Source organism: Aythya fuligula, chromosome 15 (genome assembly GCF_009819795.1).
Source record: "Aythya fuligula isolate bAytFul2 chromosome 15, bAytFul2.pri, whole genome shotgun sequence".
Classification (NCBI taxonomy): Eukaryota; Metazoa; Chordata; class Aves; order Anseriformes; family Anatidae; genus Aythya; species Aythya fuligula.
The window spans coordinates 10,143,877-10,162,331 of NC_045573.1; the positions used below are offsets into that span (position 1 = coordinate 10,143,877).

The 18,455-nt window shown below is 39.7% G+C and overlaps 1 protein-coding gene across 3 annotated transcripts in view; it reads right to left on the reverse strand.

Moving 5' to 3' along the window:
• CPPED1 (calcineurin like phosphoesterase domain containing 1) overlaps window positions 1-10,654 on the reverse strand; it is a 50,978-nt gene extending 40,324 nt beyond the window's left edge. The window contains exons 1-3 of one of the 3 annotated variants that reach the window (XM_032197494.1): window positions 10,557-10,613; window positions 8,778-8,832; window positions 2-220 (exon numbers count right to left, since the gene is read on the reverse strand). In XM_032197494.1, the coding sequence (XP_032053385.1) occupies window positions 2-220; window positions 8,778-8,832 (274 nt within the window). In that variant the 5' untranslated portion in view covers window positions 10,557-10,613. Of the gene's footprint in view, window position 1; window positions 221-8,777; window positions 8,833-10,556 lie in introns of those variants that run through there. The other 2 variants (XM_032197493.1, XM_032197495.1) reach the window with 2 other exon arrangements.
• Between the last annotated feature and the right edge of the window lie 7,801 nt (window positions 10,655-18,455).

Sequence of the window (18,455 nt, forward strand, 5' to 3'; positions counted from 1 at the left end):
CCTGGCATTCCATGGATAAGGTCTCCGCACAGCACAAAGAACTTGGGTTTAGGGTTTAGTTTGTTAACAGCCTGCACTGCTTGCTCTGTTAACTTGATTTCTTCTTTCCATTCATCATCTCCGTTGTTAGTGTCTCCAACTGCCCAAGCTTTTATCAGTCCAAACTGAGGATCTGCTCCTTGGATGAAGTAGAAAGGTCCCTTCCATTCATACTCATCATCTAAAAATACAGGGGAAAAAAAAGTGAAGTACTAGAGAAACTTATAAAGAGAATGAAAAGTTCTATGCCTCATTAAATTGCTTGCTCTTCACTTAAATACGTTGGTTGAGTCCACTTTCATGAAAGTATAGAACTCTGTAGTCATTCATATAGGACAAATATAAAGGCAGAATTGCAAAATTTTCCTGTAAGTCATAGCTGCAATAAATGAAATTACATTAATCTAATTATACCACATGGTAATTGCAGACTGATTAGAGGAAATGTATGTGAAGAATTTTGCAAATAGTGCTGGAAATTGCAAGAGTACAACAGAGCACAAGTGTGTAATGTTACATTTCAGTAGATTCTTTTAAGACTCCAATTATTGCTCCTTTAATTAACAAGTTAAAACATACACAACACATTCCACATTTTATGGCCCCACTAAACTTGTCCTTAAATTATTATTGAGTTAAATGCTATTTGCAATACATTCTCTGGAGTTAGGGCTAATGCCACCAAACAGAACAAAGGTCAGCAAACACAAATCCCAGCAACATCAGAATTGGCAGCAGCAATGGAAAACCTAATTTGGAACTGCCACAATAGCTTCCAAGAACCATGATAAAAAGGTGGGAACTCAAAACAAAACAACAAATTTCCATTGGTAGAGTGAGTGCAGATGGATTATACTTGAATTTGTACTGCTACAATTTTCTTGTATACTTGTTTCTTTGATACTCCAATACCGAGTAGCACAAAAGAAGTATAATACATAAAACTGCCTGTAAGCATGTTACGAAAAAGAAATGTCACACTGAGAAACTAAAGCTATAGCTTGATACTGATTTAAAACAAAAATTGGTATCTTGTCCCTAGACTTATATCTCAATTCTGAATTAAAGCACAAACACAAGTACATTGGGGTTTCTCTAGCTGTTGAAAGACATTCCTGACCCGAAAATTTCAGTTTGGACAGCTGGGTCTGGCTTTCTTACTTTTATGCTTGTTATGAACATGTCTAACTCCTATTTTGTTTAAAACACTTAGTTTTATTGCCTTTTTTTTTTTTTTTTTTTTTTACAGCATTTCAACCATCAGAAAGTCTGTGACTATATCAATCTACAGTTGAATGTAAAAAATGATACAGCAAATTATTTCAAATTAAATACAATAGATAAGTATGTTCCCAAATTGTGTTTGCCTGATCTGATGTATAGTTTGAAGCAGTTCTAGATTTATCCCTCACTAGCAGCATATAAGCAAGTAGTATGTCTACCACATGGATTCACTTCCTGTTTTCTTTCAAGTGGCCTAATACTGGACCTTCTTACTTTCTAAGAAGAGGGGTATGTTTTTTTCAAGGAAGGTTGGAAAGCAGGGATTATAATTCATCTGCACCATGGATATAGAAGGACTGGGGTGGCTAAAAAGGAATGTGGGCAAGTCCCCAAAGCTGCTTGTAATTGTCATCTGTTGCTATGGCATCAGATCATTTTGCCAAATGCAAACTTCTACATTTTGGTTAACGTAACATTTAATTTCTAAACAAAATTACTTATCCATTAACATTGTTTGTTAATTCATGCTAGCATTGCCTTGTTCTAAATAATAATCATATTTTATAGATAGAACTCTGAGCCATTTATTAACTTTTAATTCTGAAATGAAATGAACTCTTCCAATTACATAACTTATTCAGAGAAGTGAAATGATCCATCTATCCATGAGTTTTCAATAGAAGCCTTATGGAACCAGCTGAATGACACGAAGTAATTTAGGTTTTTATTGTGTGTCTTGCATGGAAAATGAAAAATACGACTGCCATAAAAATCAGCTTACGTGCTGTATCAAAGGCATTGTTTGGGCAGAGAAATCACCTCATAGTTTTTCTAAGTAGAAAGTTATAAGGAAATGAGTTACGGAGGCTTGCATCAGAAATTCTTTATGACCTATACAAAGCAAGGCTGAAAAGAGAAAGTCTGAAATGGGAGCTTGTTATGGAGGAGTGCTACAACCTCACACTCACTAAACTGATGCTCAGGAAAAAAGCTTTAGTCTTTGAGCAATGTGGTGGGATCCTTAACACCTGTCCCTTTTCCTGTAACTTTGGAGCCAGCACTGATCATGGATGCTGAGCAAAATCGACTTATTTTGCACTGATTAACCTGAAGCCAGTTCTACAATAGCTACCTAAGCCAACAAAGAGACATCTATCTATCTTCACAGGAACCGCTTAGAAAAACTAATCTCATCAGTAAAGGACTGGGTTTCACTGGTGGACGCACCATGCTTCCCTGCTCAAGCTGTGGGGTGGAGTGTGGTGGCGAAGGTGGCTGTACAGCTGCGTCAGCCAGGCAGCAGGGTTGGACCTGGTCCCACATGCCGAGGAGGTTCACGTACACTGCCTGGGCAGAGGGAAGCCTGGCAAGTGGACAGCGTGCTGTCGGGGAGGCTGCAGAGCTGGAGCTAAACTGGCTGCAAGACCAGAGCAGGGGCTATTCTCATTTCACGGCATTCTCTTCCCCTGCCTTACATCTGTGCCAATACAGTAGCTCTCTAGGTTTTAGGTACCTGAATGTTTCCAAGTCTGTGCACAGATGCTCTGGTTTGAGTGGGTGGGTGACGGTCATGTGAGGCAGAGGGAGAGAGAGACTGATAAGATGAATTTGTAAAGAGAAGTTCAGCACACAGACAGAACCAAGAAGTGGCAGAAGAAAGGAGAAGCAGAAGATGCAGAGGTGGAGGTGAAGAAGAGTGGGGAGAAAAGGAAAGAGATAGGGGGTGAAAAGAGAAAAACTGAAATTGATGCAGAGGTAATATACGCCACAGTCGCCTGTGGGAAAGAAAAAAAGACAAAAAGGAATCAAATTTAGAAAACAAAGCTGGGACAACAGGAGAGATACAGGAATCTAGTCTACATAAATAACATCTACTTAAAATGTTAGTTTAATTAACTGGTCTTAGTCAAATCTAGTTGAAAGTTCTTTTTTTGGTATTTGACAATTTAATAAATAGTTACAAAATAACAGTGAGGTAAACTTTACCTTCTTGCTATTTGATTGCTAGAAACCTAACTTAAAAAAAATCCTAGCGGTATTTAAACCAGGTTGCATTAGCTTATCGGTTATCATGTGGCACTATCAATTTAGTTTAGTCTAATTTAGAGACTTTCATCCCCACATAAAAAACATTGAAGAATGTGTGCAAACAAAAGAATACAGGGACACCCACTTTAGGTTTTTGTTTATCAGGAACATGTTTCAGTTACTATAAAGCACTATGTTCCAGTTACTATCAAGTACTACAATTGAAATATTCTGCTTTTAGAGTTGTACTGGTACAACAGCACTGGTGTAGATTTGCATGTGCACCAAGCCTTAAGCCCCAGCTGGAACTATCTGCTCCAGGAAATAACTCTTAACTGCCCTCACTGCAGCTTGCACAGCAGTTCACACAGTTTTCTCTGCATCAGTACAAGGCAAAACATCAGTCTGGTTAAACTAAGTTGTTGCAACTGGTGCAACTTGGCTGATTTGGCTTAAAACCCCAGGAGCACTCCTGCACAAGTGCTCTTACAACAGACCAACATGGTAAGAGCGTAGCACTGAGGAACAGAATACAAAAGCATCTTCCACTACCGTGGCTGGATCCAGAAGTCTTCTGCCCTCCAATTACATGATTTATTGATAGACTTCAATCTGTGTTCAGACTGTTACTACCAAATCTTCATGCCCCGCTTCTCCCTCACCAGGCTCGTTTGCACCTCCAGCAGAGCAGGTGCACATAAGCCACGCAAATGACCCTCAGCTGCTCAAGTGGTAAGAGAGGCACCCCAGAAAGCCGCTTGGACCTGTTTGTTGGGCTATGCAGTGGATCACAAGAGTGCTCAGACAAACCACCCTGTTGGTATGCCAGGGGAATGCGGAAGTCTGGCAGAAGGTTAGTAACAAACAGCTGTTTTTGCAGTGATCATCCAGTCATGATCCAGGTCCTCGATGTTTCTCCGTAAGGTTCCAATTAAAGAGCATGTGCAGTTGCTATCTTCCCTTCAAATGCAGCAAGCAATGGCTTTTATGTGAATGACATCAAAGGCATCCTTCTGGCTAGGAGGTTCAATTTTCAAATCCACGGGGGGTCCATTTTTCAAGCCTTTAAATAAGCTACAGTTGCATTAGACAAAAGTAAACCATTAAAAGACAGACTCAATTAGTAAATATTTTTTTTTTTTTTGCCTTTTCCTTTGCATCACAAAACTGAACAGAGCTGAGAACACCTGAAAATTGGTTCTTTATCACTACTGGCACAGAGGTCATTTTTGACTTTTTGAAATTACCACAGCAATCAAAAACCACAAATGCCAGACAGAAGTCAGCAGATTTCTCAGACAAGCAATGTACATAGGGCTTCCATTTCTGAAGGACAAATAAGGTCTGCAGAGCTGCTCCAACAGCGCCCACAAGGCTCCTATTCCAAATCTGTTTTGTTCGCAGGCCTCCTTAAGAGCCGTACAGCCGATTGCCACAGGAGAAGTCCAACTTCCGAACATGTTGCTATGCCTCAGTTTCGATAACTTCCCACTCTTACTCTGCTCCCATGCACGCCAAAGTACAGAGAGAAGATCAATGCAATGTATTTTAAGTAGCACGGGCTGAAAAATGGTGCCAGCTTCTAATTATATCTAAGGATTAATTCTGTGAAGGGCCAGAGCAGTTGGCAGCATACGCAGGAGAAAACCTGGGTGGTGCAGTGATCGCACACAAGAAGATTTCAGTGACCTAGGTGGGATTTAAGTCAAACCTCACCATTTCTAGGGAACAACAGCTATTATTGTCACATGCCTTTATTTCTTCCTTTTTTATTCTTATTTCTCCTCGGACTACAAAGGCTGAGGAGACCACTAGAGATGTCATATAGAGCACTGCAAGCAGGCCTGCAACAGCCCTGTAGCACTGGTGACACTTCCAGCATTTCACTGGTGGGGCCATCAACAGAACAAGCTTTGGATTGGAGGTTGCTTTAGTTTTATCTCTACACTCTATAGCATTTCATGGAAACAAAGCAGTTATGAGAAGCTACTCCTGGCTGCAGTCTCTCAGTGGATGCTGAGGTATCAGGAGAAAGGACGTGGACACGCTTGCTCAGTACAACATGGGCAGAAGTAAGTATGAGAAGTACCCATATTCTGATGCTGGGTTTGCCAGGGGACTTGACTTCACTTCTCTGAAAAATCACTGAAACAACTGAAATGTGGATTTCTTCCATGTTTAGAATCAGATTGCTAACCAAAGACAAAAAGCAAAACAAAAACATTTAATAACTTCTAAAGCAATTTTTTTGAGAGATAAAGATGTCTCAAGTCCCTTTTCTGTCTGCTTTTAAATATGAAATAGCAGCAGAACGTACACACTTCCCTGCTTTTAGCTTTCTGCCTATAAAATACCTAGAAAAAAATCATGGACGTAAGATTGGACAAGAAGCTTAACATTGGTTTTCTAAATAAGCTTTTTTTTTTTTTTTTTTTTTTTAATTAATGCAGTATTTGTGCATCACAAACAATACACAAGGAAAAATTTCAGTTCACTTTTAAGTCCATTTGTTTTAATTCCTGGAAACAGCTGTTTTTACCCCTGGAGCAGCTTAAAAACCAATAAAGTACATGTACTAAATCTTTAATAATTCTTTGTTTGCTATTAAAACGTTATCAGTAATTATGGTTTCAAAAGATACTGGCATTACCTTCTGTATGTTCAAACACCGAATATTTCAATCTAATGAAGCATTCATTCCTTTCAGCTGTGTTTTCCAGGTGTACCTTAGAGACCACCAAAGACATGACAGGGGGTTCTGCTGAATGACCAATGTAACCTATTAAGGGAGACTTGATTTTATGTATCAACAAAAAGAAAAATCTTCAAAATGGCTATCAAAATACATTTTAGGGGAGAAAACAAAACTCCCTAAAGGAGTAATTGCTGTAGAAATGATGTACCGTAAGCTTAAACTACAGAGCTGTCAGTAAGAAATACTGACAGAATAGTTTCTCAAATAATTTAATCGATGCTACTATTTTTTTTAAAGATAAACTGTCTAAAAACTAAGATAAAATAAACTACGATAGGAAATAACCCCTCCAATACAGTTTATTTGTATGGAGGGCTATGAAATGCTAAACGCTAGTCATGCCTTTATGCCCACTCCCAAATTTAGCATGTAAACCCATTGCAGAAAATAGAGAAACTTCTACAGCCCATGACTGTAGGTGTGAAGGGGGGTGGCTTGCATAATGACAAGGTGAAGTCACTGAAAGTTGCTCAAAGCCCACGTGAAAAAAATTGCCTAATTCTATGAAACTTGGAGGCAGTACTGGGAACGGAATATGCTAGCTGGGAAGCAGTTCTTGAGTTGTTCTGATCAGTGTAAAACCCTGATCAAAAATATTGCTGTTGAGTTCTAGAATGGTAATCATAATGTGCAAAGATCCAACATTCATGTGAAAGCAAGAAAAAATAAGAAATCAACTGCAGTTGTATTTAATTTCAAAGGAAGGGGAATTATATGTAATTAAGAAGCTTTTAAAAAGAGCAAAAATCCTTGAGGACAGCATGGAAACTATTCAAAGACAGTATCCCAGAGGCTCAGACCATATGCACAGCATTCACTGAGAAGGACTTGAGAAAAGCCTGAAAGAATCCAGCCCGACTGAACAACATAACAGCCATAAGGAGGGTGCTAAGAACAAGAAAGCACTCTTAAAGCCGAAGCATCCAAAGTAAGGAAATCAGGAAAGATTTTATATACTGAAAGGTTAACTTTTACATGTTTCCAGGTTTATACTCTGGTAGTCCAAGAAATCAATTTAAAAGAATGAAGAACAACTAGAAAGAGCATAAATCCAAAATCTAATAAAGCCCTTTTTAGAGGCGATACCAGCAGGTAACCTGCAGACATTCACTATGACTAACAGATGCTCCAGACATGCAAGATGCACCCAAGGATAAAGGTGGAACAGAAAGACAATGTAAATTTTCATATCCTTGTTCACTGTGGAAGAACCCGTGAAGATCTGAGGTCAGAACCCTTCCTCACAGAAAGGGCATCACACCTGGCTCAAATATCATCAAATGATTCAACAAATAGACGTGAATACCAACAAACCACTTGGATTAGATGGCACCCACAGAATTTGAAAGTAACTGCAGGAAAATAAAATAATAAAAATAAAAATAATAATAATAAAAAAATCACTGCACAACCCAGGTTTTCTCTGTACAAAAGCAGTTTTAAGAAAGCAGCAAGAAGATGGCCAGTATCACTTCTACACTTAACAGAGCACCGAGCAGTCTGGTGCCTACTGATCAGCAAAGCTAATAGAAACTGTAACACAAACGTTTACTACACTTACTGATTCTTCAGAAAGTCAGCTTTTAGGTGGATAAGGGAAATCCATCTGATAGCGTCTACCTGAATCTCCTACAGGTGTCTGACACAGCTCCTTACCCAAGGCACTTACAGGAGCCCAGCTGCCATCAGTGAAGGTTCTCAGACATAAATAATGGGTCAGAAAAAAGGAAGTGGCCAAGATGCATAACTCCCAAGTGAATCTCTACTGGCACCTCTACTGTTCAATATATTCAAAACCATCTGTAGGAGCAACTGAATAGTGAGGAAGTGAGGTTTGCTAGCACCAAGCTACTTGGCAAAATGCAAGCAAGGCCTGGTTGTGAAGAACTGAGGAAAGACTTCATTACTCAGAGTCACTGTTGAAGAAAGCTGATGAACTTCAGTGCAGAAAAGTGCATGGTAGAACACACAGGAAAACCAACCAAACACAAACTTCATAGAAACAACCAAAGCTCTAGCAAATACCACAAAGGTGTTAGCTCAGCAGTTAATAACAGCTAAACAACATAGTTAGGAAAGGAATAAAGAACAGGACAAAATAAGAAATATGAGCAGCTGAATAAACTTAGTCTGTGAAAGTTGAGTGACAGCAACGTGACAGAGGTAGAATCCATCACTTGCAGGACTCAGCACACGAATACACAACTCTGGTTACCTGCCTCTTGCAGGTCAATGTTTTGGAACCATCAGACAGAACTAGGAGAAGTCAGGTCCAGAGATGATTCTCATGATTCTCAAACACGTAGTTAGGCTGTGGATTTAGGATTATTCTTTTTTTTTTTTTTTTTTTTTTGGAATAAATTGATATTACTTATTTTTTTTATTTTACATTTGTGGTGACTTCATTTTTCTCACCAGATCTGATCCTAGCTCATCTCTGCATGATCTATCCGAGAATTTAGCCACTGAAAGCACCCAGGGCACTAAGGATGCTCTCTCCTGCACCACGCAGTCTCCCTGCTCTCACACATACCAGACACCCTGCAAGAAATACAGAGGACTATTTCCTCCACTTGAGGAAAAAATAAATCAACCTGACAACAGCTGATGGTACTGCTGCCTGTATAGTTACTTGAAAAAAGTGCTCTACATACTTTCCCAGAAATTCTTTGCTTGGCATGCTATAGCATTAGTTTTTGGGAGAGGTGGTGGGGAAGACGACAGAACTTACCTAAACATACAGTCCTGTGTGTAGTCACTAAAACACTAACAAAAGTAGCGGACATCTGAAGCATGGGTAAGAAAGACAGATAACGTATTAAAAAAAGCCAAAACAGAGGTCTCTGTCCAATAAAGTCAGGAATTTATGTGGTGTTTGCTACTACGCTCCATCAGTTACATGGATATTGTAACCCCACTTTGAGTTTCTGGTTCACATAACTCACTTATCAAGAGCAGATCAGCACAGGTTAGAGGTATGACCTCCACATCATGTGAAAGCAGACTGAACAATGACTATTAGGGGTAAGGCGTGGAAGCATGATTTTACAGAAAGGCTAGTAATAAAAAAGCAAATTAATTGTGCCAAACCATAACAGTACTGGTAAATATTTTGTGTAGCTACCTGCCTGACAAAAGGAATTATGTCTATAGTATGAACGAACTCTAAAGCCAGAGGAAAAAAAAACAAAGACAATTGATTTACATTTTAAACTGCAAGAAACTTTGCCTCAGTTTTGTTAGCCCTTGAGTCCATTTTTTTTTTTCTTTTTCCCAATCACTCAGTCATTAAAACACTGCATTGAACTTTATACTCTTGGAAGAGAGCTAAGTAAAACATTAATATAGAAACATTGTACTTAGAGATGGTAGCTGGGCTACACATCCTGAACAACATTAAAAGGCAGCAGTCATTGAGAAAAGCCTTAATTAATACTTATTTGGGAACACCAAACAAGGGCACTTTGGAAGAATGAAACAAACCTGGAAAACTGGTAACCAAATCACATTTTTGTCCATGTTTAGGGCAATTTTCAAGAAACACTTGATACAACTTTTCCAAGAAGTTTTTACACTGCCTTGAACACTCCTTTTATTATAATTTCCCTATACAGTTGATGTAACTAGATGGCTTGTCTGCCATCTGTCCCCTCAGCAAATGCTTGGCATTCTGTGCCAAACCAACCAGACCATCTGCAATTAATAGGTTGCCAGAATGACTGTATACATATACTTCACATGCTCAGAGTTGGTGATTTCTCTTTATTTGGCAACAAGCAAAGCCAAATATTTCCAAATGATACCCAAGAAAATACAGCAGAATAGCTGGGACTGAACAGCCCTGCCCACATCGCCAAACCAATGCAACTTGTAATTTATAAACAGGTACATGGCAAGAGAATACCTTCTGTGTGTGGCAACAGAAAGTGACTGCTAAAGCTCGCCAGGTGCCTGAGAGACCTAGGGAAAGTGCAGGCTCTCCATCCTTGGAGACTTTTACCAGAGGACGCTCGGTGCTGGCGTGCCCCCAGGAGCAGCTGAAGCGTCAAACTTTCTTCACCTGGGAGAAGGCAGGGTGGTCGCTGCCCAGGTGAAGCGGTCTCAGGTGGAAGCAGCAGGTGGAGCCGCTGCTGCCCTCCGCCTTGCGAGGGGCTGCGGCACCCTGAGGCAGCCGGGGCCGGGTGCCACGAGCCGGGTCACCCACACGGCTGCAGGCCCCCGGCAGCACGGCGCCGGCACCAAGCAACAGCCGCACAAGTAGCGGAGCTCAGCCTGAGCGGCGCTGAGGCGCGTTTTAAAATTAACACTCGTTTCACAGCCGCACCTTGCCGGCCCCGGAGCTGGGCTCCGGCGGGGTGAAAGGCCCAGGCCCAGGGAAGGCCCCGGCCCAGCCCCGCTCCCTGCTACAACCGCGGGGACCCCGGCCCGGTGCGGGCTGCCCGTGCCCGTCCCCCCCTTCCCTACCTCCCGCCCGCCGGAGCCCGCCGGCCCGCGCCGAGGTTCGGCGTACCGTGGCGGAAGGCAGACAGGGCCCTGCCCCGGGCCCTCCGGAACGCGTCCCCCGTGGCCGCCATGCCGTGAGGAGCAGCCGCCGCCGCCAGCCGCCGGGCCCCGGGCCGCCGAGGGGGCGGCACCGCCTCCGCCGGGGAGGCGCCTGGGCGCGGGGGAGGCCGGCCCGGCTGAGGGGGACGGCTGCGGGGGGCGGCCCCGGGAGGGGGGAGCTAAGGTGAAGCAGCACGGAGCCCGCATACCCGCACCCGGAGGAGCGAAAGTCGGTAACACGCTGCAGGATTTTCTTCAAGTGTTTCCTGAGGTGTAAAGTGAGGAGAGCCAACGTCATCTGGAAGAGCTGGCAGTCTTCCTCTGCACCGTGAAGGGATGTTTTCCAGCTTGCACTGCCTTTGCTTCAATTTTACTCGCAAAGTTGCACAATGAATCGTGTAGGTTGGTAAAGAGCTTTAAGATCATCAGGTCAAACAGCCACTGAACACTACAAGTCTGCTCCTACCCCACGTCCCTCAGTGCCATGTCCCCACACCTCCTAAACACCCCTGGGGATGGAGACAGGGCCCCCCTGGGTCCCCGTTCCAATACCCAACCACCCTCTCTGTCAAGAAATTCTTTCAGACATCCAATCTAAACCTCCCGAGCACAACTTGAGGCCATAGCCTCATGTCCTATCACTTCTCACCAGAGAAGAGACCAACATCACCACCAATGGTTACACAAAAACAGCAGAGGCACAGTGCCTGCTCCCCATCGCATGAGTTGCCATGGCCCACGTAGTCTCCACTGCATGGTCAGGCCATAAGAGTACAAGGGTAATCCTTGTGAGGCAAAGTTCTCTTAATGTGTTCCAGACTGGAGTCCCTTTTCAACCCAGCACTGTAGATGAGTCCTCACAGTGGTGATTTCCATGACAGTCCCATTCTTCTTCACCCCATGACATGCAGGGCTCTGAGTGCCTCTTCATCCATCCTAAAACATGCAGTGAAGCACTGGTTAAGGCTGCTATCATTGCCTAAAACACATTCCTATGGCTGGATTATTTTTCCATCTGTAAAATGGGGGTATTATTATCTCTGAATGAAGACCATTTTAATGCCTGTTTCATTCCTGCTTGTAAACTACTTGATGATCATTAAATGCAAAGCTCCAGAGGAAGTCTTTTTATTAAGTCATTTATGTCAATTCCCCTCTTCATGAGGCAGCATTTGGTACATTAAGCAAGTAAATATTAAAGTGCATTTGTCACTCTCAGGTGTAGCCTATGTAAATATCCTAACGCCATCATAGTTGTAGGTGATCGCAGTATAATGCTGGAACAGCTCCGGCTAATAAGAGCAATTGGTTGAATGATCCAAAGAGATTTTTGACCTTTTCTATTTCTTTTCAATTTTCAACTTGTCTGCTTAATAGGACCATACAGTCACACAGCAGAATACAATCTTCCAAACTGCATGACTTCAGCTAAACTCAGGATGAATTTTGCAAGAGAAATACCATCAAGATCATGCCAAAAAAAGTGTAGAGAGAACATAACTATTTTGGCAAGACAGCCTACCGTAGTTTTACAGCACAAGGACAGGCTTTTGATCAGCACACAGAGCTACCTTTTTCTTAACCTGGATGTGCAGTGAAAGATATCCATTTTTCTTAAACCAAGATATGCACATCCAAAGGAGTGAATCAGACCTGGTGAAGAAGTGGATGGTTATAGCCACATGGACTCCATGATCTAGATTTATCTAAATCTCTGTAATTTCACAGCTTTATTTTTTTTTTCTTTATGTCTGTGTAGGGGGACTCTCTTCTACAATTCTGTTGTCAGTACTGTATTCAATCTCTTTGCAGGATGGGTCATGGATGAGCTTCAGGATGCTTAGCTCTTTCTAGGTGATGAGTATGGTAAGTATGCAGTGTGCCTACACTGCCTCCTCTTCAAATGGAATCCACTGATATTACATCTGCATGAGTATTGTCTAGTGTAATGAGGATGCCACGAGAAATTTCCATTTTGTAATTTAAACACATTTTCTTGTGATTTTGCAGCCAGAGTGCAGAAGTGTTTTCATCTGAGGAAATAAAGGAACATTTGCATATAAACGTGAGACCTGAGGATGGCGAATATATGTGCAGGAGGGGAATTTCTGGTCTCTCCTGCCTCCTTCACTCTGCCAAATTTGGAGTGCACATTTTTGAAGCCAGGATCATAGACCAATTGCTATATTCATTTTACTATGACTAAGTCATTTAAAGTTACTACATATCTGTGTTGTTTTAATTATAGTTTTTTATGGACTTACTCCAGATGAGACCTAGATAAAGCAGCAGAATTTTGTCAGAGGACTTTATTTGTTATATGAAGTGTTCTGAATATAATGGCACTGAATAAATAATTTAAAGTACCGTGTATCTGATCTTTTTTTATAGAGCATAAATTGAGTACAGTTTTAATAATTTTAAAAAGTTACTGTGAACATACACAGGAGAATACACCATTCTGTAAAAGCATGCAGTATACTGAATATAAGATAGATCAAAAATGAGAAGCGGAAGCAGTGAAAAGGAAATGTTTATATGAGGTTTAGCTTTGTAACAACTGATTAGAATAGGGCAGGTCTGAGGAGTCCAATTCTCCTAAGAATCACTCTAGTATGTATTACATCACACTGCCAATCCAAATAGTTCTTAACTTGGAAGTTCTGAAACAAACAAAAAAACAACCCAACCCAAACCAAACTAAACCAAACAAAAACAAACAACAACAACAACAAAACCCACCCACCCACACAAAAAAAACTACACAAAACAAAACAAAAACAAAAAAACAGTTGCAGTCTACTTCATTTCCTACTACAACTAATTAAGTATGATTATATGTACTTTGAGAGACCTAAATAATGTACCAATAAAACAAGCAATTAATTCTGAAATTTACTATCACTGATGACAAATCATATGAGGAATGGTTGAAGCAGGGAATCTTTTCTCTGTTCTTGGCAAATGACAAGAAGATAACAAATTGCAAAAATGGAAGAATCCAAAAGGTCAAAAGGACAGAATGGGATTGGTCTAGACATTGAAATTAAAATTACAAAGCACAAACAGATACGCAGATTTGGAAGTAAACCATTTTAATCTTATACATTTAATAGAATCACTACGTGCCATCTGGAATGCAGGGAATCCAATGAAAATTGGAGGTGTAAACAACACACAAAGAATTATCAACATCTGTTTTCAGTGCTTGCTAATATATATCAGTCCTTGAGGGATAAGTTAGAGAAAGCAAGGGGAATTAATAAAAACTGATGGTATAAAGAGTATCACATCATTGCATTAGTTTAGAGACAATATGGACTTACATAGGCTGAAGAAATAAAGCATGTAATGTAATGTATCAAGTCTGTTTTCTATTTCTTTCTCCTTCCAGCTCACATAAATGCTGTAACAGTAGTACAGCATTCCTAGTAGATGTTATAGTCTAGTACGTTTGGCATATGACACCCTTCCTATTTTTCTCCCCCAAACAACTAATGGATACAAATTTCTAAACTCTGAAACCTTTAAGTAGTAGCTTATACTAGCCTACTCTGTCTTTACCTCCCATTACACTGCTGAGAGTAGAAGACTCCAGACTACAGAAATACAAATAAATTTACCAGTTGGAGCCTGAAAAATTACAAAATAAAATAAAACATAAGGTCTGCCCTTTTAACATTCTATATGAACATAAATGAGTCATTAAACAGTGCTTATTGGTATTTTAAAAGGCCCTCTTAATATTTGGCCTCAATACCAAATATTTATCCATTTTCAAAGGGTCCAAAAAATTAGATAAAAAAAATACTTAAAATGTTTTGCACAAACCAACTTAAAAAGATTGGTTGTCCAGGACCAATATTTTGCTTCTAGGGAGGGAACAATGATGACATTGATTATTTCCAGAGTTAAGAATCCAAAATGTAATTGATTTTTATCTGACTCATTTAGTGTGGGCAGGCTCCATTTGTTCAAGAAACCTGTAATATATTCCTTGAGTCACTGTAACTATGAGAGATATAAAAGTTGATGTAATGAGTTAAACACACTATTTAACTCAATTTGTTTTGCACACTGAATTCCCATTTCTGACACAGATACAGGTTCTATCTAGATCCAGGTAGTTTTTGTAAGATTGTAATAAGTCTCTCGTTCATTTTATGTGCTGCCAAATATTCATGAGTTCTACTTTATTCAGGGTGCCTCTGATTCTGGATTTCCCTATCCTGAGATTTCGTTTTCACATACACTAAATACCTTCAGCTTTCACTAAGCAATTGAGACCTGTGGTGCCAGCAAATTCAGCAGCCATGACCAGTTACCATTCTAGTGAACATGAGGACCAGACTAGAGCAATTCTTTGCACTAGTGTATATCTGTGACACATTAGATTTTTGCTCCTGAAGAGCCATAGAACTTTGGGTCATGAGCTTGCACTGAAACTGCTAAAAATGCAGTTTCAGAAAAAATGCACAGGAAGCCTAGAGCTCAGTAACAAAATCAAGGCTGTAAGGGAAGTACCCTTCTCTAAAAATATGTGGAAAGGTCGTAGTTGGCAGCCACCTCATCCTGAACTACCTAAGCACTTCCTGATGTTTAAACGTTTAAATGTTCTCTGTACATGTTGAATTGTATATAGTGTATAATTCCTGGTGATCACCAAGACCTGTCCAGTCACAAATAGGGGGAAATTATGTATATAAATACATGTGAAGATACAATTCAATATATGTTTCTGAGCACTATAGGCTTCAGGTATGTACTACTGGACTTGGTCTGAGAATAAAATCTAGATATAAGAGCTTGTAATTCACATCTAGATCTAAAATTTGGACTTGTTGGACTTCCCTTATTTTTAAACAATCAGATTTTCCATTAATGTACAAGCAAAAGCAGCAATCTGGCAAAAGAAGCAGTATTTAGTTTATGCATCTGTATGCATGACTCTCAGATTCCTTTCTCCTTCTTTGCTGATAAATGACATTTTATTAGAAAAAAATAAAAATCCAGATGATCATTAACCACAGTTGCTATTTCTGCCAAAAAAGCAAAGAAGCAGCAATCCTTCAAGTATTAAAATTCAATAAACAATCAGAGCATTTAGATGTTTTTTCAGCTAGGCTTACAACAAGGATGTTCTTGTTTTACTGTTACACTGGTTAACTCAAAATGCATTGCAAAAGTACAAGGACAATCCTTTTGTTTCCTTGCTCCAACCATAAAATTATTTTTCAAACAGGAAAAAATCATTTTTATGTTACAGGTGACATGCAAACAATTTGGGTTTCTGAGGAAAAAATGTTCCTTTTTCTTCCTTTCTTGTATAAACATAATTCATCCTCTTTCATAAATAGGGATTTTATTATTATTATTATTTTATTTGTCTCCTAAGTTTTGGTACATAGGTTCTTTCCAGATCACTTGTTAAATCATGTATATTTTTGAGAAGCACATGTGCATCACCATTCTGACTGTATATAACAAACTGGACATAAAGAAACAACATCAGAATACCTTGAGAAAAAAAAAGTCTTAATGATTTCAAAAAAAAACCAACAAACACCTGTGAAAGTGGAACCACTGTCATGCTACTTTGTGAAGCTGTAGCTTCTCCAAATGCAGAGTGAGGTTTGGCACCTCAGAGGTGTCCTCCTTTGCACAAGTGGCAACTGTAAATTAAACATCAAACAAGCAAATAAACCTTCTTGTAGACTGGCCTTCACAGATCCTCCCCTCAACATACAGCCTTACAAATAGATTGCATCAGCAGCTGAGAGAATCTTTGCTGCCTTGCAGAATGACTCCTGTCCTCTAAAAGCTTCAAAGAGCTCTTCTGCATGTTCCTGCTCATTCATGTTGTGTGCCAGGTTTTTTCAAGTCAAATAGATCTTACAATTGATGTCACTAATTTAGCAGTCACCGAACTTAGGATGACTAAGAAGTAGGCACCTATTTTGCCATAGATTTCTATCAAACAAAATGTTTTTTCCATAATTAAAGCTGGAGATGAACAAAGAAGGTATGTGGGGAAAACCACAGATTAAGCATAAATGACACATTTAAGTTTTTTTTTCTCTCAAGTAATGACTGAAGAAAATGAGTTCAGAGACTGATGAAGGATGCTGAATAGGTAATTATTGCTATTACAAACCTCTTACTTTAATTTGTAGAAAATATGATTTCAAAATTAAATAGTACTTGATTTTTTTATGTTTCAATGTGGACTCTCAGCTACGTCTCAGAATTTCAAGGACCTTTCATTTTCCATTAAGGATAGTATTAAATAAGCAGAAGGATCCATTTTTCAATAGTATTATCTCAGCAATAAATTACATTTTGCATTTCTCTCAGGTTCCTGGTCTAAAGATCTGTAGGTGTTTTATGGGCCTTAGGTAAAAAGAGATAAAGATAAATCTGAACACAGGTGGAGGCATGGAGAGGCTGATCTATGAGTGAAGACATAACATGCACCACAAAACTTTTACTTGCAAAATTAATAATAAATGAGGATAAGATTGCATCCCCTACCAGGCAAAAGTAATCCACCAGGTTTGCACTAACCTGTCACTTCAGCTACTCTCCTCCTTCACTGTACTTGTGATGATTTTTTCAGATTTCTTCCAGCTGTATTTATTTATAACAACTAAGCCAATGACAGCAAACATTCTGTATTCCCATTGTGATGTTCTTTTAAATATTAACCCTCCAACTCTTTTCAGATCCCTTTTACAAATACAATGTAGTCCAATGTCTATGTACAAAAAAGCAGAGCTTATTGCTGATAGAAAAGGGGCTTTCCTGCTCTTTGAACTTCATTTTTTTTTTTTTAATAATGGGGAACTGAAATTTTATTGGTGGAAATATTCCTTGGTCTTATTGATACATTTCTGAAGGATGATCATAACAAAGATACTTCACCTATACAGCAGGCAGAAGGATGAAATTAACTTAAGTGCCTCTTTTCCAGATGATATGGAACCCTTAGAGATCATCTTGCTTTTTGCAGGTGTCTAGTAGAAAATGCACAGAAGATATGCATTCCATAGAACAGTAGGCTGAACGAGAAGAATGCGACATTCACTGCTTAGCAAATACATTCCTGTCAAGTTTACCCCATGACCTTGCAAAAGAATTGCTCCACCATTTTGTGCTTCAGACACTCTAGCTCTAATATCAGATAAACTAAGACTCATGGCCATCAAAATTTTGGGGCTAAGTTAGTTTATTATCACTTAGGCATCATGGCAATTATATTAATGGATAATAATTAAATTACAGAACTTGGGGGCACCAGAAAACTCTCTCAATAAGGCAGTATCTTTCTATTAAAATACAACTTCCATTAAATTCTTATAGCCTGTCTACAACTAATCAGAAGCGATTAAGAGACAGATTTGAAGTTATCTGTCATTTACAGATGTGTCTGTCATTTAGGCATTGTGATTACTGTAGGCATATTCTGAGTTAAATCAATATTCTGTGATTGTCCAGAAAAGCAACCAAGAAGTCGAAGTTTAATCTTGATGTATATACTGATAAAACAGAAACTTAAAAATTAAAGATGGGGCTTGGAGCTATATAACCTTTAGGGTCCTTTCCAACCCAAACCATTCTATAATTCAGTCACCTTTTATACTCATTCAAAAAGACTGTTTTCTGTGTGCTTTTGGACACAATCTCCTGAAGAAAAGAGCCTCTAATATGAAGCCTAGTCAGGCTGGTAAACAAGCATGGTGGAATCATTGGATGTTGTTGTTGAAGACTGGGTCCGGGAGCGGGAAAATTACAGAACGCCAGTTGAAAGAATTAGAGACTGAAGGCCATTTGTCTACAGGAACATACTCAACAAGCAGAGATGTGACAA